Raw genomic sequence first — 20,967 nt, forward strand, 5'->3', positions numbered from 1 at the left:
TTTAAGATTTAAAAAAACGGAGAAAAAAAATCAATTTAAGGGCTTTTGACCTGAAACGGAGGGTAGGGAGGGCCCCAGAAAATGCTATATCTTAATCTCTTGATACCTCAAGCATCGTCTGGTTCATTAATTTGTCTATTTAAGACAATGATTACTCATGTTTAGTCTACACTATCGCCCATTGATATTGCAATGATTGAGTACCATGCCCCCCCCCCCCCCAACAAAAAAATAAAAAATAATAATGTACATTTTATTTCTGCAATGTTTATTCCATGTTACAAAATAATTAGGTAATCACACATATTACACAATATCAGAGAAACAGTAAGCACAACTGTAGGACTGAGCACTAACACCATCTAGTGGAAATGTTCAGTAGAGCATGAATTAACACAAAAACATTCAATTAAAAAAAGAAAGTAAATTCTCATTCTCTTTAATTTAACTTCATTTTTGTTTTTTATTGAGTCACATAACCTGTACAATCAATAAGAATCACAAATGTTTTTTTAACCAACACTCAACCCCTCCCACCGGCCATCCCAAACAAACCCCTGGCAGCCCCGCCCAAATCCGTGTCTAAACACAATATGAAAGACCAATCATGAAAACTTAATCTTTAGCTCACTTTTCTACATCATATGAGTAACTATTGGCAGCTAGTAACTCATACTTTCGCTCCAATCCTGAGGTGGCAGGTGGATGATGTCTGAGTGGCCTGGGGGTCAAAGGCCTCATACTCAGTATTGAGCATGACTACAGAATAGGGCTCGACAGCAACAGCAGCAGGATCTCTCACTTCAGTCAGCTTCAGAAGTGAGTAGAGCCCCCCATCCTCTCCTCTGCCCTCAGCATATGGGGAGCCTACACCCAGAAAGAGGAAGCAGTGGGGTTAGATGGGTTTGAAAATCTGTCAGTATTGCAAATTCCTTTTATGGAAATAATATGCAAACTTACAGTCTGAGTTAATTGTCTCTTCTGCATTGTCTGCTCTGCAATGATTAAATAAAGTATTTATTATAAAATTCCATAGGACCAACATGTAATTAATTCATGGCTATCGGAAATGTTATTTTCAAATAATGAAATACCTTTTCATTCTCAGAGTGTGAGATTCTGCTGGAGGAAGAAAGAAACAGAAAGCCCATGTCAATAACATTAAATTATTATTTTTTTTAAATACATACCTGATGATAGAACATACAGTATGTGGGTTTTTAATCACCTTGCGAAATCTTGGTATTTTTCATCACGACAATGACAATGGCAGTAACAAACAGGCAGGAGAAGAACAAGGTTCCCACTACATACAGTGGTATGTAAGGATCCCCTTTTAATAAAACACAAAGCATTCAGAATGAAGATCAATTAGGTATTATTCATGATAATTTTATGTATTAGTAATAACAATATACTGTGACTCACCAGGAGTATATAACAGGGCTGTGTCATTCCTGTTGGGGTGGTTGTTGAATTCTCCATTCACACTGACTGTGACATTAGTTATTACCTTCCAGTGCCCTTTTTTATTCTTAAGCACCTGTATGGCACAAACATACTGTCCGCTGTCTGAATATGTGGCATTGCTGATCTTAAGGTTATGAAAGATAGGGCCTGTTTGGGGACTAGATGAAGTATTTGACCTTCGTTTCAGCAGGGCCTCATCAATGAGACAATGGTGGTCATATAATTGTCCAGTACTATCATAAGAATAAGAATAAATACATGTGCTACTGTTGCCATTGATGGTTTTGATCCAATACACTGAAAATGGAAGGTTAGAGTAATCTTTGGCTACTGTGAAATTACATGCAAGGTTGACTGATTCTCCATGCTGTTTGGTAACATACGTTTTAGTTTCCACATCAGGGTAGAATTTCACCACTACAGAAACAGAACATAATTTGAAGTTAAATATTTTCCTAAACAGATGTATATATACATACAATATTTTGTACAGTATACTGTAATGTGAGTTGTATATCATTTAGAAATTGTGAAAGTTAGGAAATGTGAACTTACTCTTTGGTTCAACAAATGCCACAATAAATGATTCCACCTGATCTTTTGAAGGTTTAAAGGGGAATAAGTGTTGGTCATTTGATGGAAAGGTATGAAAACATGCAAAGAATCCAGTGACGCGTTTCTCCGATTTCATATTTAAACATTGTTTGATACTGTTTTTGCAGGGTTTTGTTTCTAATGTAAATGCTGTATTGCACTTCGGATCTTGGTCACATTTCTTCTCATTGTCACGAAGACTGCAATTAAAAGTGCAATCCACTATGTTGTCTTCATCTAGATCAAGTTGCCAAATTCTCTCTTCACATTGTAGGAATATAGCTTCCTCTTTCTCTTGATAATTTAGATAAGTGTTCCCTTTGAGAGAGAAAAAGGTTTCCAAAGTTAGAATCAAGCTCCTCAATTGTAGACTCACAAACCCTATTATTCAAGTCTTAAACTGTTGATAAAAATAGTTACCGACCTTGACATTTTCCTACGATTCCTACGAGAGTCATCACCATGAAGACAGATAGCATATCCATGACCATTGAACTTAGATTACAAAGCTGTTTTGTTCATGATTCACAGAATGAGGAAACAGAGCAGAATTTTACAGGAAGGAAGAATGAACAGAGGGTGTTTGTGGTGTTTGTATGATATACAGTTGATGTTGGAAGTTTAAATACACTTAGGTTGGAGTCATTAAAACTCGTTTTTTAATAACCACTCCACAATTTTCTTGTTAACAAACTACAGTTTGGCAAGTCGGTTAGGACATCTACTTTGTGCATGACACAAGTAATTTTTCCAATAATTGTTTACAGACAGATTATTTCACTTAAAATTCACTGTTTCACAATTCCAGTGGGTCAGGAGTTTACATACACTAAGTTGACTGTGCCTTTAAAAAGCTTGGAAAATTCCAGAAAACTATGTCATAGCATTAGAAGCTTCTGATAAATGATGTCAGTTAGCCTGAGTCAATTGGATGTGTACCTGTGAATGTATTTCAAGGCCTACCTTCAAACTCAGTGCCTCTTTGCTTGACATCATGGGAAAATCAAAGGAAATCAGCCAAGACCTCAGAAAACAAATTGTAGACCTCCACAAGCCTGGTTCATCCTTGGGACCCATTTCCAAATGCCTGAAGGTACCACGTTCATCTGTACAAAGAATAGTATGCAAATATAAACACCATAGGACCGAGCAGCGGTCATACCGCTCAGGAAGGAGACGCGTTCTGTCTCCTAGAGATGAACGTACTATAGTGCGAAAAGTGCAAATTAATCCCAGAACAACAGCAAAAGACCTTGTGAAGATGCTGGATGAAACAGGCACAGATATCTATATCCACAGTAAAACGAGTCCGATATCGACATAACCTGAAAGGCCACTCAGCAAGGAAGAAGCCACTGCTCCAAAACCGCCATAAAAAAGCCAGACTACGGTTTGCAAGTGCACATGGGGAAAAAGACCGTACTTTTTGGAGAAATGTCACATGGTCTGATGAAACAAAAATAGAACTGTTTGGCCATAGTGACCATCGTTATGTTTGGAGGAAAAAGGGGGAGGCTTGCAAGCCGAAGAACACCATCCCAACCGTGAAGCACGGGGGTGGAAGCATCATGTTGTGGGGGTGCTTTGCTGCAGGAGGGACAGGTGCACTTCACAAAATAGATGGCATCACGAGGAGGAAAATTATGTGGATATATTGAAGCAACATCTGAAGATATCAGTCAGGAAGTTAAAGCTTCGTCGCAAATGGGTCTTCCAAATGTACAATGACCCCAAGCATACTTCCAAAGTTGTGGCAAAATGGCTTAAGAACAACAAAGTAAAAGGTATTGGTGTGACCATCACAAAGCCATGACCTCAATCCTATAGAAAATGTGTGGGCAGAACTGAAAATGCGTGTGCGAGCAAGGAGGTCTACAAACCTGACTCAGTTACACCAGCTCTGTCAGGAGGAAAGGGCCAAAATTCACCCAACTTATTGTGGAAGGCAACCAGAAATGTTTGACCCAAGTTAAACAATTGAATGGCAATGCTACCAAATACTAATTGAGTGTATGTAAACTTCTGACCCACTGGGAATGTGATGAAAGAAATAAACACTGAAATAAATCCTTCTCTCTACTATTATTCTGGCATTTCACATTCTTAAAATAAACTGGCCTAAAACAGGGACGTTTTACTAGGATTAAATGTCAGGAATTGGGAAAAACTGAGTTTAAATGTATTTGGCTAAGGTGTATGTAAACTTCCGACTTCAACTGTATATACACATGGAGTACACGGTGCAATGAAATGCTGACTTGCAGGTGAATCTTGCACTGTGAAGGCTACTCCTTGTATATGACGAATAAACAAATGTGAACATGTTACTTATGAATTACGCCCAAGGCTAGGCCTATTTGTTCTTGCCTGTATTTCATGTTAAACATTGTTAACAAGCTACATTATATCACCCATGTCACTGCATCACAAGTTGTTTAACTTATGCACAAGAATGTAACAATAAGACTTTATGGCCTGTGAGTTTTATTGAAGATGAGGAGTGGGTATAGTAGGGTGGAGTTCTACTGTCATGTTTCACAGCATGGATTAAGATCAGACAAGGAACAGAGAGAGAGACTGAAGAAATAGGTTGTCGCTCTTGTAATTGTGGGACCAGTCAGCAACCGCCCACCATCACCCCTGTATTTACTTCCAAAGCTGGGTCTAATAATCTGCTGGCTTGATGAGTTAACAACTCTTTTGTGGAGGCAGAATGCTGACAGGTCTGACACAAAAGTACAGTACTGCCTGGACTGCAACTCTGCCAGTAAGTAACCTGGGTTACCACAACATCTAACAAACAGTACTGTGGTCACGTCATTCACTGCTTACATCATAGCACTCTCTGTTTATCACAGAGTTGGCTACTTTCAGTGCCCATTCAGATATATGTCAGTTGGCCAAGGTCATGGTCTATCATGTGACCAGAGGTAACACAGATTCAGAACAATCACAAGGCCTATCCTGTGTGTGATTGGCATGTCAAAAACATATATATCACGTAATCATACTGGAGGAAACAAACACTTCCTAGGATGAGGTTCTCCTTTTTGACTAAGTCCACAAAACCCTAAATCAAAGAAAGTTCACTAATTAGAGGTGGGCAGCCAACAAAGGATCCAGCCAGGGATGAAGAGAGAACCTGATGAGGACAGAGAGATAAACAGAGAGCTACAGAAATTAAGATAGAAGAGAGAGGAGGACAGTTGAGATGAGTTGTTGAGATGAGTTAGCCCCACTGTGGTCCTCTGTCTCGTCAGGTTGGTGTGCACTTGAATGGATCATTCAATCAGAGACCCCTTTGAATGGGTCACATTTAAGTCGCATAGCAACCCTACCGAGGAGCTGGGAGGCCCACAAATAAAGCCAAAGTCTCTCCATTCAGGGCCACCCTTACAGAGCCATGAACTAAAGATCAGAACATAGACCATAGTGTAAAATCAAACCTGAGATTCAATGTAGGCTAAACTGTTTGTAGTCCAGTTGAGGGAGAGGAGGTGAATTTTGTAAAGCAAGGCCAGGTGGCACTGCGTGAGTGCGTCATGTTTACTTTCACTGCCAGTATTCATTGAAACACACTGGCAGAACCCAGCAATAACAATAGCTAAACCTCCAGCCAAGGAACAACCGGTATCCCTCTATAAAATATACCAGCGTCTTAAAATAATCCACTGAAATAGATAAGGGTCAAACTATACATACCAAAGCAGGGCTACTGAGTGTGACAGTTTTACTCACATATGCGCCTAAATATTGTCGTGCAATGTAAAAAAAATTAAGGATTCTAGTTTTATTATATCAAATATGAGTCATTGTGCTCCTAACTGTATTTGTGTAGGCAAACATTTTCCAATTTAAAGTCAGTGTAAACCCTGCAAAGCAGAGAAAAGAGCAATACAGTGCAAGAGGGAGGTTTTGTTATTATTTCAGCAGAGTAAGTAAAACCAGGCAAGGCGCATCTACTTTAGAATGAAGGAAGGTCCATCCTCTGTTGCTTAATTATAAAGAGTGAACGCCTCAAAGGGAAATTCGTCCCACAGCACAACCTCTGATTCACAACTTGTCCTCAGACACAGATATAGGCCTAATGACACTTCAAGGTCATATGGTCAAGTGTTTCTTAATCTTGCTCCATTATATCAGTGAGCTTCCGCCTCCATAACAGCCACGAACGAACCAAAATGCTTAAGAATGTTGTTGGCTTTTTTGCAACAATAGTTTATGGAGGGGGCAACATGAATTGAGTGGAGGGTCATGGCCCCTCCCTGTACACGGATTGAGTGGTGGTTAGACACATAAATAGACTTTTCATTATTTACATTCTCTTTAAATGTCTCCTTGTTTATCTTAATACACTGGAGCAAAATGTAATATGGAGAGGTTGGGTGTCAGTTTAGCTCACACATAAACACTGCCAACTTAATGTAAAAAAGTAAACAAACCTGAGGTCCTGCCACGCATTAAAAATTCAAAGTTGCAAAGAAAAACACACAAAAGGCAAGAAATAGTTTTCAGTTACTGGTGTTCTGTGAATCTCTTATTGTAACCTCCTTAAGACAGTCATTAACCAACTCGCATCCTCTCTGAGCTGGGATTTGACTGCAAAATCAGGAGGCATAGCTGAACCAGCCCATTGTTAACTAACTGGAATCCATACATCCTGAGGCTGCATTCATTGTAGCTGGGGATTTTAACAAGGCTAATCTGAAAACAAGACTCCCTAAATTGTATCAGCATATCGATTGCGCAACCAGGGCTGGCAAAACCTTGGATCACTGCTATTCTAACTTCCACGACGCATATAAGGCCCTGCCCCGCCCTCCTTTCAGAAAAGCTGACCACGACTCCATTTTGTTGATCCCTGCCTACAGACAGAAACTAAAACAAAAAGCTCCCACGCTGAGGTCTGTTCAATGCTGGTTCGACCAATCTGATTCCACACTCCAAGACTGCTTCCATCACGTGGACTGGGATATGTTTCATATTGCATCAGACAACAACATTGACGAATACGCTGATTCGGTGTGCGAGTTCATTAGAACGTGCGTTGAAGATGCCGTTCCCATAGCAACGATTAAAACATTCCCTAACCAGAAACCGTGGATTGATTCGCGTGAAACTGAAAGCGCGAACCACTGCTTTTAATCAGGGCAAGGTGACCGGAAACATGACCGAATACAAACAGTGCAGCTATTCCCTCCGCAAGGCAATCAAACAAGCTAAGCGTCAGTATAGAGACAAAGTAGAATCTCAATTCAACGGCTCAGACACAAGAGGTATGTGGCAGGGTCTACAGTCAATCACGGATTACAAAAAGAAAACCAGCCCCGTCACGGACCAGGATGTCTTGCTCCCAGGCAGACTAAATAACTTTTTTGCCCGCTTTGAGGACAATACAGTGCCACTGACACGGCCTGCAACCAAAACATGCGGCCTCTACTTCACTGCAGCCGAGGTGAGTAAAACATTTAAACGTGTTAACCCTCGCAAGGCTGCAGGCCCAGACGGCATCCCCAGCCGCGCCCTCAGAGCATGCGCAGACCAGCTAGCTGGTGTGTTTACGGACATATTCAATCAATCCCTATCCCAGTCTGCTGTTCCCACATGCTTCAAGAGGGCCACCATTGTTCCTGTTCCCAAGAAAGTTAAGGTAACTGAGCTAAACGACTACCGCCCCGTAGCACTCACTTCCGTCATCATGAAGTGCTTTGAGAGACTAGTCAAGGACCATATCACCTCCACCCTACCTGACACCCTAGACCCACTCCAATTTGCTTACCGCCCAAATAGATCCACAGACGATGCAATCTCAACCACACTGCCCTAACCCATCTGGACAAGAGGAATACCTGTGAGAATGCTGTTCATCGACTACAGCTCGGCATTTAACACCATAGTACCCTCCAAGCTCGTCATCAAGCTCGAGACCCTGGGTCTCGACCCCGCCCTGTGCAACTGGGTACTGGACTTCCTGACGGGCCACCCCCCAGGTGGTGAGGGTAGGCAACAACATCTCCACCCCGCTGATCCTCAACACTGGGGCCCCACAAGGGTGCGTTCTGAGCCCTCTCCTGCACTCCCTGTTCACCCACGACTGCGTGGCCACGCACGCCTCCAACTCAATCATCAAGTTTGCGGACGACACAACAGTGGTAGGCTTGATTACCAACAACGACGAGACGGCCTACAGGGAGGAGGTGAGGGCCCTCGGAGTGTGGTGTCAGGAAAATAACCTCACACTCAACGTCAACAAAACTAAGGAGATGATTGTGTACTTCAGGAAACAGCAGAGGGAACACCCCCCTATCCACATCGATGGAACAGTAGTGGAGAGGGTAGCAAGTTTTAAGTTCCTCGGCATACACATCACAGACAAACTGAATTGGTCCACCCACACAGACAGCATCGTGAAGAAGGCGCAGTAGCGCCTCTTCAACCTCAGGAGGCTGAAGAAATTCGGCTTGTCACCAAAAGCACTCACAAACTTCTACAGATGCACAATCGAGAGCATCCTGGCGGGCTGTATCACCGCCTGGTACGGCAACTGCTCCGCCCACAACCGTAAGGCTCTCCAGAGGGTAGTGAGGTCTGCACAACGCATCACCGGGGGCAAACTACCTGCCTTCCAGGACACCTACACCACCCGATGTTACAGGAAGGCCATAAAGATCATCAAGGACAACAACCACCCAAGCCACTGCCTGTTCACCCCGCTATCATCCAGAAGGCGAGGTCAGTACAGGTGCATCAAAGCTGGGACCGAGAGACTGAAAAACAGCTTCTATCTCAAGGCCATCAGACTGTTAAACAGCCACCACTAACATTGAGTGGCTGCTGCCAACACACTGACTCAACTCCAGCCACTTTAATAATGGGAATTGATGGGAAATTATGTAAAATATATCACTAGCCACTTTAAACAATGCTACCTAATATAATGTTTACATACCCTACGTTATTCATCTCATATGTATACATATATACTGTACTCTATATCATCTACTGCATCTTTATGTAATACATGTATCACTAGCCACTTTAACTATGCCACTTTATTTACATGCTCATCTCATATGTATATACTGTACTCGATACCATCTACTGTATCTTGCCTATGCCACTCTGTACCATCACTCATTCATATATCTTTATGTACATATTCTTTATCCCCTTACACTTGTGTGTATAAGACAGTAGTTTTGGAATTGTTAGTTAGATTACTTGTTGGTTATTACTGCATTGTCGGAACTTGAAGCACAAGCATTTCGCTACACTCGCATTAACATCTGCTAACCATGTGTATGTGACAAATAAAATGTGATTTGATTTGATAAAGCTAAATTATGCACAGTTAGTTGCAGTGATGAAAAGGTGGCCAGGCAGGCACTGCACTGCCATGGTGACTTGAGACAGCACAGAGAAAATAGACTTTCAGTTGGATGAGATTACCACAGCCCAATGATGTGACAATAAGGGATGCCAAATGCCTGTGGGGAAAACCACAAGTGAGGTGAACTGACAGAGAACACTTTCAAAACAAGAAATTACATTTAGCAGGATGGTAGGGGACGCCATGTGCGACTAACATGTTTTCCGTTTGCTCCCGTGGTATTCTTAAAGTTTATGTGAATTCTGCAGCAGAACCGTATTTATTTTCAAATATTAATTTGGTGATTCCTTTCCGTAAAAACCAAGACTACTTTGCTTCCGAATGTCAGCATGTCGACCAAACATAAGGCCAAAAGCATGACTTTGAGAAAACCCGGCCTACAAGACCCGCTCTCATCACCGCCCTCTCCTGAGTCTGAGGGCCCGGGGACGCACACTTTACCTGGGGGCGCGGCTTGGCCTGGCGGCGCTGAAATGAACATTCGAGGCCATCAAACTACTACGCTCTGAGATAGTTGAAATGAAAACACAGGTGGTTGCTACGATTGAGGCCAGAATACAGGAGGTTTCTGATACTTTAAAAGCAGATTTAACCATCCTGCGGAACGAGACCGTGCCAGCAATCACATTACTCAAAACAACAACTGCGTCACACACTACAACGATTGCAGCACTGGAGACCTCAGCTACTAATGTCTCCGATTTAACTACATACCTGGAGGCTGAAGTTAAACGCCTAGCTGCGGATTTGAAAAAGGTGAAGGCGAGCTGTGTGAGTTTAGAGGGATTCTCTCGCCGCAATAATCTGAGACTTGTATCGGTCCCAGAGTCAGCGGAAATGCATCGCGCCACGGATTTCGTTTCAGGGCTGCTGAAGGATGTTCTTGCCTTAGATGAAAAGCCCCTGATTGATCGAGCCCACCGGTCGCTGCGCCCAAAGCCCCGGGATGGGGAGAGGCCCCGTGACATAATTCTTCGAGTGCACTTTTTTCATGAGAAGATGGAGATCCTCCGACAAGCCCGCAATACCACTCTGAGCTTTCAAGGACAGAGCTTTTCCATCTACCAGGACTACTCCCCCATTGTTTCCAGGCAGCGCGCAGCTTTCGGACAGGCCAAACGAGTACTTCGGGACCATCCAAGTGTGAAGTATGGACTGAGATTCCCGGCCCGTTTATGGATATCTCATGAGGGTAAAGACTACACATTTGAATCTCCGGATGAGGCTATGGCTCACATTCAATGTCACATCAAGAAGTCTTGAATATGCTCACAGTTCAGCAACTGTTGCTTGCGAACTGTGGATAGTAAGTAACCCACTTGTGGTACAATTATGTTTAGATATAACAGGCTAGTCTTGTATAGTTGGTGGAACTATTCAGGCTTATTTGATGTGATCTAATGTTTTGATCATCTAGTGTGCGTGCCTTATCTCGCTCACCTATTTAGTTTGCTTACACATTGTCTCAGTGACTCAAAATAATTTTGGTTATTTGTTTACTGCATTCGTTTGCATTGACCCAGTAAACAGTAAATGTCTCCCGAGGCTACACGGTTTTTGGGGCCTCACTTTAATTTTAAAAGTTTTGAGCGTCATTTATGCCCAGCAAAGTTTTTTGGTATTGGTTGTAAGCTGTCTCAGCTTCAACTAGACTACTATTATAATTACAATTATTTTTGATTGTCTTACTACGATTTCCTTACTTCAAATTAGATTTTTGGCTGAGAGCCTTTATACATTTTATTTATTTTCTCTCTCAATGCCTGTTATAAGACTGGGAATACAATTATATACATCTACAAGTGGTGCTTTTGTCATTCCGTTTGCACAAGGGATTCGCCTTTTTTTTATTTGAAAAAATACATACAAATCTTTCTTTTTGCTGCTTGATCCACTAACAAAACGCGACTTTAAAGAGCGGGACTGTGGGTTTAGGTTTAAGACCGCACTCTCACAGACATACTGTGCAAAGAGAACATGCTCTATTTAGGCTTGTACCTCCTTTGGGGAGGTATTGTCTGGGATGGGGGGAGGGGGTGGGGGGGCAGGTTGAATTGTTCAGTTCTAATGTTGTCATTCTGTCTTTTTATTTTTTTCTTCTGTTTTTTCCCCCAAACATTTACCACCGTACATTATTACTCTGAGACAAGTTATTCTGGGGGTTTTGGGCGCTCATTGCTTTTCCATTCTATGCTCTAATGACAGGGTTGAATAACGGGAATGCCCAGAGGGGCCGAAATAATACGATCAAGTACATTTCTTGGAATACCAAAGGGGTTAACAACCCGGTGAAGCGTAAGAGGGTGTTGACTCACTTAAAGGGTTTGAATGCAAATATTGCATTTCTACAAGAGACTCACTTGAGGACTGGTGAGCATTTTAGGATGCGTAAGGACTGGGTTGGTCAAGTGTTCCACTCAAACTTTCATAGTAAGTCAAGAGGTGCTGCTATTCTGGTTGATAAAGCTACTCCGTTTGTAGCTTCTGAGGTTATTGCTGATCCTAAGGGACGATACGTCATAGTAACCGGTGAACTGTTTTCTACCCCTCTTGTTTTGGCTAGTGTTTATGCTCCCAATTGGGATGACACAAGTTTCATTTCTTCCTTTCTGTCTGCTATTCCCAATTTAGATTCTCATTTGTTGATTTTAGGGGGGGATTTCAACTGTAAAAAGTCCTCACAAACAAATACAGGCCCATCTAAATGTGCCCTACTTAGTCAATCCTTTCTTCAGAAATATGCTATGTTTGAGGCCTGGCGTTTCCTACATCCTACAGATAGACAGTATTCCTTTTATTCTCATGTTCATCAAACATACTCCCGGATTGATTACTTATTTTTGGACAAAAAACTTCTGCCTAACCTTCGGCAGTGTACTTACGAGAGTATTGTTATCTCTGACCATTCACCATTAGTGCTTGAACTAGAGTTTCCCCAGCGACCTCCTATGTGTTATCAATGGCGTCTCAACCCCATTTTACTCTCAGATAAGGAGTTTGTCAATTTCATTTCTTCTGAAATCACCTTATTCCTAGAAACTAATTCAACACCAGGTATGTCCTGCTCTACCATATGGGAGTCTCTCAAAGCATACCTACGTGGCCAAATTATTTCTTATACAGCCAACCAAAACAGAGTTCGCTCTGAGCGAGTCCATAGCCACATTGGATGAGAAGTATGCTACGGATCCTTCCTCTGATCTGCATAAAGAGCGCCAACTACTCCAATCTGAATTTGATGAGCTTTCTACCAGGCAAGCTGAACAGTTACTCTTGCGAGCTCGATACAAAGTCTATGAACAAGGCGACAAGGCCAGTAAACTGAGCTGAACAAGCTTCCTAGGGGCGCAATTTCAGATGTATATGCAATCATTCATGACTTACAGAACCCCTCTTTGGTGCCTTTAAAGACTCGATGGGAAAATGATTTGGGGGAGGAACTTGGGGAAGACGCCTGGGAATCTGTGCTGCACAGAGTGCACTCGTCCTCTTTTAGCACTAGACACAGCCTCATTCAATTCAAGGTGGTTCACCGTATCCACTGGTCGGGGGCCAGACTTGGAAGAATATTCTCTGATTTTGATCCTACCTGTGTCAGATGTAAAGTGGAACCAGCCACACTGTTGCATATGTTTTGGGGCTGTCATAAACTGTCAGGTTTCTGGGAATTAATATTTAAATGTTTCTCTGATATATATGACACTGTTATAGATCCGTCTCCCCTTACAGCCCTTTTTGGAGTACTGCCCATGGGTACCCCCCTATCAAGAATCCAGTCGGACACTGTTGCTTATACAACTCTTTTAGCTAGACGGCTAATACTACAGAACTGGAAGATGGCAGCTCCCCCATCTTATAAATATTGGGTGAGGGATGTGTTGTGTTCTCTGAAACTAGAAAAAATGTAATTCAATTCACGTGGGAACCCCAAACTGTTTGATGAGGCTTGGGCTACATTCCGGTCTTACTTTAAACAGTCCATCCTCTGATGGCATTCCAATTAATACTAAAATAAGTCTGTGACTTAAGGGTTGGAGGGGCTTCTCTCTGTGTTTTTGCTGGGGGGGGGCATTAAGGTCCATGTGCTTATTGATTGTGATCCGCAGATGCCTTGTTCATCTTGCCCGGGCAGAGACTGAAGTGTGAGCTTGTTTTTCCCAGTTATTTTTACATTTTGTTCACGCCTACATGAATAATCATTTTATTTTTTTATTTTAAAGCATTGTAAACTTTTTTTTTGTCCAGTGGATGGTCGGTCTGTGGCCATGACTCTCTGTGAGTGGTTGCATTTCTCCACCCTTATCCCTTTACTGTTTACAGGAACAATGGTGAGGTGTTTGCTCTGTCCCTGTACTATAGATTGCCCTTTAACCTCTGTAGCCTTCTGCCTTGTGTGTTTAACTTGTCTAAAGTATGGTATCTTTAAAGCTATTTTTTTATTTGTATTTTTATTTGTATTTTTTTTCTAGTTGAGTATATTATTTATATTGCTTTGTCTTGTCTGTGTGTGTGTATGTTCAAAACTTAATAAACAGAGTTAAAAAAAAAAAGAAATTACATTTAGCTGAAGAGATATGGGAGTTTTCACTGGCTGGTCATTGAAATATCAGTCATCTTCTACCTTAGCATGAAAAGAAAGACTATAGCTGGATGAGGTCAGTCTTTACTGGTTATTTTCCAGGAGAGGGTTATTTTGATGGGTGGTTAAATCTATGTAGCCTCGATGTACTCATAACATAGTTGATAGTTACAAATAGAACAGTCAGAAACAACAAGCTAGCTGTGGCAGAGGGAACTGTAAACTCACCTGGAAGTAACTTGGCCCCAGGAAGCAAACTTCTTGATAGGTGGCTGTGGAGTTTTTTTTAGATCAGTCTGCATGAAATATAAAACAGAGATATTTTGTTAGTCTATAATAAGCTAACTAAATTATGCACAACATATAGCTAGTGAATTGAACAAGTACTCCTAGCTAGCGAACAACTCAGTAATAGCAAGTAACTGTTAGTATACCGAGGACAGAGTAACTTTGCTAGTCAAGTGAGGTTACTCACCTGAACAGACAGAAGGTAGGATTTAAAGGTTGGTTTCAAGGGCTTCACAGAAAACATTAATAGCTTGAGTCCAATAACTAAAGACGATTAATGAATACTTCCAATATTTCAGTGAGAAAAGAATGTCAAACGTTAACTAACTTGTACCTTGGCTAGCACAATAACAACAGCAAAAAAAAATAAACTGCTGAAAATGTGAAGTAGTCAACAATACAGTCAATTTTTTTTAGATAGATTTCCCCATATGGATCAGGCCGGGATAGCTTGCTGGGTATCTCCTTTCGTTTCGTGTCAACACAGCTGCTGTCTGTGCTGGCGAGCTCTGGTTGTCCTCCTCGCGAGCAAGTTACTAGCTAGCCTTGTAGTTAGCTGCTAGCAAGCAACTTTTACGTCGTCAAACAACCTAGCTAGCTTTAGCTAACTAGCAAGCATTCCATTCGCAGAACTTTGCGAACGCCTAGCTGCAGACCGTGAGTTAATTCACACATTTACTGGAGATGAACTCCACAACGTAAACCCTGCTGGCATACAGCAGTGATAACTTTCGTATTTAGCTAGCTAGCAGCATTATATCCAAGGCTTTGCTATCATTTTTGCTATGGACACAACGGCCATGTTTACATTCGGGAGGAGACAGACGGGGGAGGAGCATCGGTCTATGTTGCACCCCAAGCACAGATCTGGGACCAGCTGTAACTGACTCCTGTTCAGATTTAAGATTTTAAAAAAGGAGAAAAATCCATTTAAGGGCCTTTGACCAACAACGGAGGGTAGGGACGGCCCCAGAAAGTGCAAAATCTTACTCTTGATACCTCAAGCATCGTCTGGTCCATTCATTTATGTCTATTTAAGACAATGATTAATCATGTTTAGTATACACTATCGCATAATTAATATTGCAATGATTGAGTACCATGCCACCCCCCCCCCCCCCCCCCCCAAAAAAGGGAAATTTTACTTCTGCAATGTTTATTCATTGTTACAAAATAATTAGGTAATCACACATACGACACAATATCAGAGAAACAGTAATCACAACTGTAGGACTGAGCACTACCACCATCTAGTGGAAATGTTCAGTAGAGCATGAATTAACACAAAAATATTCAATTAAAAAAGAAAGTGAATCCTTTTCTTTTTAATGTAACTTAATTTGTCAACTAAGTTTTTTATTGAGTCACATAACCTGTACAATCAATAAGAATCACAAATGTTTTTTTAACCAACACTCAACCCCTCCCACCCGCCATCCCAAACAAACCCCTGGCAGCCCCGCCCCAATCCTGGTCTAAACCCAATATGAAAGACCAATCATGAAAACATTATCTTTAGCTCACTTTTCTACATCATATGAGTAACTATTGGCAGCTAGTAAATCATACTTTCGCTCCAATCCTGAGGGGGTAGGTGGATGATGTCTGAGTGGCCTGGGGGTCAAAGGCCTTGAACATGACGACAGAATTGGGCTCGACAGCAACAGCAGCATGTTCTTCAGCTCCGTTCTGTGCAGTCACAGGATCTCTCACTTCAGTCAGCTTCAGAAGTGAGTAGAGCCCCCCATCCTCTCCTCTGCCCTCAGCATATGGGGAGCCTACACCCAGAAAGAGGAAGCAGTGGGGTTAGATGGGTTTGAAAATCTGTCAGTACTGCAAATTCTTTTTACGGAAATAATATGCTAACTTACAGTCTGAGTTAATTGTCTCCTCTCTCATCCATGTCAATAACATTATATGATTGTTTTTTTTTTTAAATACATACCTGATGATAGAACATACAGTATGTGGGTTTTTACTCACCTTGCGAAATCTTGGTATTTTTCATCATGACAATGACAATGGCAGTAACAAACAGGCAGGAGAAGAACAAGGTTCCCACTACATACAGTGGTATGTAAGGATCCCCTTTTAATAAAACACAAAGCATTCAGAATGAAGATCAATTAGGTATTATTCATGATAATTTTATGTATTAGTAATAACAATATACTGACTCACCAGGAGTATATAACAGGGCTGTGTCATTCCTGTTGGGGTGGTTGTTGAATTCTCCATTCACAGTGACTGTGACATTAGTTATTACCTTCCAGTGCCCTTTTCTATTCTTAAGCACCTGTAAGGCACAAACATACTGTCCGCTGTCTGAATATGTGGCATTGCTGATCTTAAGGTTATGAAAGATAGGGCCTGTTAGGGGACTAGATGAAGTATTTGACCTTCGTTTCAGCAGGGCCTCATCAATGAGACAATGGTGGTCATATAATTGTCCATTACTATTCTAAGAATAAGAATAAAGACATGTGCTACTGTTGCCATTGATGGTTTTGATCCAATACACTGAAAATGGAAGGTTAGAGTAATCTTTGGCTACTGTGAAATTACATGCAAGGTTGACTGATTCTCCATGCTGTTTGGTAACATACGTTTTAGTTTCCACATCAGGGTAGAATTTCACCACTACAGAAACAGAACATAATTTGAAGTTAAATATTTTCCTAAACAGATGTATGTATATATACAATATTTTGTACAGTATACTGTAATGTGAGTTGTATATCATTTAGAAATTGTGAAAGTTAGGAAATGTGAACTTACTCTTTGGTTCAACAAATGCCACAATAAATGATTCCACCTGATCTTTTGAAGGTTTAAAGGGGAATAAGTGTTGGTCATTTGATGGAAAGGTATGAAAACATGCAAAGAATCCAGTGACGCGTTTCTCCGATTTCATATTTAAACATTGTTTGATACTGTTTTTGCAGGGTTTTGTTTCTAATGTAAATGCTGTATTGCACTTCGGATCTTGGTCACATTTCTTCTCATTGTCACGAAGACTGCAATTAAAAGTGCAATCCACTATGTTGTCTTCATCTAGATCAAGTTGCCAAATTCTCTCTTCACATTGTAGGAATATAGCTTCCTCTTTCTCTTGATAATTTAGATAAGTGTTCCCTTTGAGAGAGAAAAAGGTTTCCAAAGTTAGAATCAAGCTCCTCAATTGTAGACTCACAAACCCTATTATTCAAGTCTTAAACTGTTGATAAAAATAGTTACCGACCTTGACATTTTCCTACGAGAGTCATCACCATGAAGACAGATAGCATATCCATGACCATTGAACTTAGATTACAAAGCTGTTTTGTTCATGATTCACAGAATGAGGAAACAGAGCAGAATTTTACAGGAAGGAAGAATGAACAGAGGGTGTTTGTGGTGTTTGTATGATATACAGTTGATGTTGGAAGTTTAAATACACTTAGGTTGGAGTCATTAAAACTCGTTTTTTAATAACCACTCCACAATTTTCTTGTTAACAAACTACAGTTTGGCAAGTCGGTTAGGACATCTACTTTGTGCATGACACAAGTAATTTTTCCAATAATTGTTTACAGACAGATTATTTCACTTAAAATTCACTGTTTCACAATTCCAGTGGGTCAGGAGTTTACATACACTAAGTTGACTGTGCCTTTAAAAAGCTTGGAAAATTCCAGAAAACTATGTCATAGCTTTAGAAGCTTCTGATAAATGATGTCAGTTAGCCTGAGTCAATTGGATGTGTACCTGTGAATGTATTTCAAGGCCTACCTTCAAACTCAGTGCCTCTTTGCTTGACATCATGGGAAAATCAAAGGAAATCAGCCAAGACCTCAGAAAACAAATTGTAGACCTCCACAAGCCTGGTTCATCCTTGGGACCCATTTCCAAATGCCTGAAGGTACCACGTTCATCTGTACAAAGAATAGTATGCAAATATAAACACCATAGGACCGAGCAGCGGTCATACCGCTCAGGAAGGAGACGCATTCTGTCTCCTAGAGATGAACGTACTATAGTGCGAAAAGTGCAAATCAATCCCAGAACAACAGCAAAAGACCTTGTGAAGATGCTGGATGAAACAGGCACAAAAGTATCTATATCCATAGTAAAACGAGTCCGATATCGACATAACCTGAAAGGCCGCTCAGCAAGGAAAAAGCCACTGCTCCAAAACCGCCATAAAAAAGCCAGACTACGGGTTACAACTGCACATGGGGAAAAAGACCGTACTTTTTGGAGAAATGTCACATGGTCTGATGAAACAAAAATAGAACTGTTTGGCCATAGTGACCATCGTTATGTTTGGAGGAAAAAGGGGGAGGCTTGCAAGCCGAAGAACACCATCCCAACCGTGAAGCACGGGGGTGGAAGCATCATGTTGTGGGGGTGCTTTGCTGCAGGAGGGACAGGTGCACTTCACAAAATAGATGGCATCACGAGGAGGAAAATTATGTGGATATATTGAAGCAACATCTGAAGATATCAGTCAGGAAGTTAAAGCTTCGTCGCAAATGGGTCTTCCAAATGTACAATGACCCCAAGCATACTTCCAAAGTTGTGGCAAAATGGCTTAAGAACAACAAAGTAAAAGGTATTGGTGTGACCATCACAAAGCCATGACCTCAATCCTATAGAAAATGTGTGGGCAGAACTGAAAATGCGTGTGCGAGCAAGGAGGTCTACAAACCTGACTCAGTTACACCAGCTCTGTCAGGAGGAAAGGGCCAAAATTCACCCAACTTATTGTGGAAAGCTTGTGGAAGGCAACCAGAAATGTTTGACCCAAGTTAAACAATTGAATGGCAATGCTACCAAATACTAATTGAGTGTATGTAAACTTCTGACCCACTGGGAATGTGATGAAAGAAATAAACACTGAAATAAATCCTTCTCTCTACTATTATTCTGGCATTTCACATTCTTAAAATAAACTGGCCTAAAACAGGGACGTTTTACTAGGATTAAATGTCAGGAATTGGGAAAAACTGAGTTTAAATGTATTTGGCTAAGGTGTATGTAAACTTCCGACTTCAACTGTATATACACATGGAGTACACGGTGCAATGAAATGCTGACTTGCAGGTGAATCTTGCACTGTGAAGGCTACTCCTTGTATATGACGAATAAACAAATGTGAACATGTTACTTATGAATTACGCCCAAGGCTAGGCCTATTTGTTCTTGCCTGTATTTCATGTTAAACATTGTTAACAAGCTACATTATATCACCCATGTCACTGCATCACAAGTTGTTTAACTTATGCACAAGAATGTAACAATAAGACTTTATGGCCTGTGAGTCTTATTGAAGATGAGGAGTGGGTATAGTAGGGTGGAGTTCTACTGTCATGTTTCACAGCATGGATTAAGATCAGACAAAGAACAGAGAGAGAGACTGAAGAAATAGGTTGTCGCTCTTGTAATTGTGGGACCAGTCAGCAACCGCCCACCATCACCCCTGTATTTACTTCCAAAGCTGGGTCTAATAATCTGCTGGCTTGATGAGTTAACAACTCTTTTGTGGAGGCAGAATGCTGACAGGTCTGACACAAAAGTACAGTACTGCCTGGACTGCAGCCTTTAACCCCCACTGGACTGCAACTCTGCCAGTAAGTAACCTGGGTTACCACTACATCTAACAAACAGTACTGTGGTCACGTCATTCACCGCTTACATCATAGCACTCTCTGTTTATCACAGAGTTGGCTACTTTCAGTGCCCATTCAGATATATGTCAGTTGGCCAAGGTCATGGTCTATCATGTGACCAGAGGTAACACAGATTCAGAACAATCACAAGGCCTATCCTGTGTGTGATTGGCATGTCAAAAACATATATATCACGTAATCATACTGGAGGAAACAAACACTTCCTAGGATGAGTCCACAAAACCCTAAATCAAATAGGGCTACTCATGTGATCACACCTGCCAACTGACAAAACTAACCACAACCTGGCTTTGCTTCCTGGGGTTTTGTAGCTTTCAAAGCAGGCTACCTGTGTTTGTGTACAGCACCTAGCAGACCAGATCACAGTTTGGACATCTGGTGGCGAGGGACACAGGCTCAGAGACCCAACATGGTCTCTGTATACAGTGATTATCACAATCCTCTGAGTCACACGAGACTAGGGAGAAATGCCTCAGTCACAACACAAAGATGGCAGTTAAAGGGACAGATATGCTTCAGCATTCCACCTGTACAATAATAGAGTACAGTGTGCCAGTAACACCATCACATTGCTGATGGATAGCGACAGGACACGTCATTTTGAGAAACTCATGACTTTGCCCATATTAGCCTAGCTTGTGTGATTAACGGAGCAGAACTCATGTGCTGACAAACTAAGTGGTGAAGAGAGACTGAGGACAGTAGGAGTATGTGGGCCAGAGAAGTGAGAATGTGCTTGGGAGTACAGAGAGTTAGCTTTGCCTCATGCAAACACCACTGCCAGGCACATTTTTCCATCGCCAGGGTTAGGGTAAATGTATTTAGAGAGACCTCAGCTCACATTCTCCTACTGAGAAAACAACAGCGGGACATCTATTACAGTACCTGTCTAACTATTATTACAGATGCCTACAGTTCAGATGAACGTGTGTCATAAAGGTGACAGTGTGTCAGCAAGGAGCCTAAACAAAACA

General features: G+C 41.5%; 1 protein-coding gene and 1 long non-coding RNA gene across 10 annotated transcripts; both read right to left on the bottom strand.

Annotated features, from left to right (window-relative positions):
* Positions 1–245: 245 nt before the first annotated feature.
* Positions 246–15,202, bottom strand: LOC139411465 (uncharacterized). Of its 9 annotated transcripts, XM_071157878.1 has the most exons (10): positions 14,509–15,148; positions 14,262–14,329; positions 3,028–3,170; positions 2,489–2,573; positions 2,026–2,382; positions 1,429–1,887; positions 1,229–1,333; positions 1,095–1,119; positions 961–995; positions 246–867 (listed from the first exon to the last, which is right to left on the bottom strand). In XM_071157878.1, the coding sequence occupies exons 3-10, from the start codon at positions 3,139–3,141 to the stop codon at positions 671–673; spliced, it is 1,377 nt and encodes a 458-aa protein (XP_071013979.1). In that variant the 5' UTR covers positions 3,142–3,170; positions 14,262–14,329; positions 14,509–15,148; the 3' UTR covers positions 246–670. The 9 variants fall into 9 exon arrangements, with proteins under 9 accessions (XP_071013979.1, XP_071013972.1, XP_071013977.1 ...); XM_071157871.1 differs by having other exon boundaries at positions 1,095–1,122; positions 2,489–3,170; positions 14,656–15,146; XM_071157876.1 differs by lacking the exon at positions 3,028–3,170 and having other exon boundaries at positions 1,095–1,122; positions 14,509–15,146.
* A 583-nt stretch (positions 15,203–15,785) lies between these two features.
* LOC139411466 (uncharacterized) lies at positions 15,786–18,428 on the bottom strand. The gene is made up of 3 exons (XR_011634604.1): positions 16,503–18,428; positions 16,305–16,409; positions 15,786–16,099 (listed from the first exon to the last, which is right to left on the bottom strand). It is a non-coding gene; the product is annotated as an uncharacterized lncRNA (long non-coding RNA).
* Between the last annotated feature and the right edge of the window lie 2,539 nt (positions 18,429–20,967).

The sequence above is a fragment of the Oncorhynchus clarkii genome, chromosome 6 (genome assembly GCF_045791955.1).
Source record: "Oncorhynchus clarkii lewisi isolate Uvic-CL-2024 chromosome 6, UVic_Ocla_1.0, whole genome shotgun sequence".
Classification (NCBI taxonomy): Eukaryota; Metazoa; Chordata; class Actinopteri; order Salmoniformes; family Salmonidae; genus Oncorhynchus; species Oncorhynchus clarkii.

Excerpts from the sequence above, each read along its gene's own strand:
- LOC139411465 (XM_071157878.1), bottom strand. The coding sequence starts at position 3,141 with ATGGGTCCCAAGGATGAACCAGGCTTGTGGAGGTCTACAATTTGTTTT. Across the intron at positions 1,120-1,228 it reads AAATACCAAGATTTCGCAAG|AATCTCACACTCTGAGAATG; the intron begins GTGATTAAAAAC and ends TTCCTCCAGCAG. Across the intron at positions 868-960 it reads AGAGACAATTAACTCAGACT|GCTCCCCATATGCTGAGGGC; the intron begins GTAAGTTTGCAT and ends TTCTGGGTGTAG.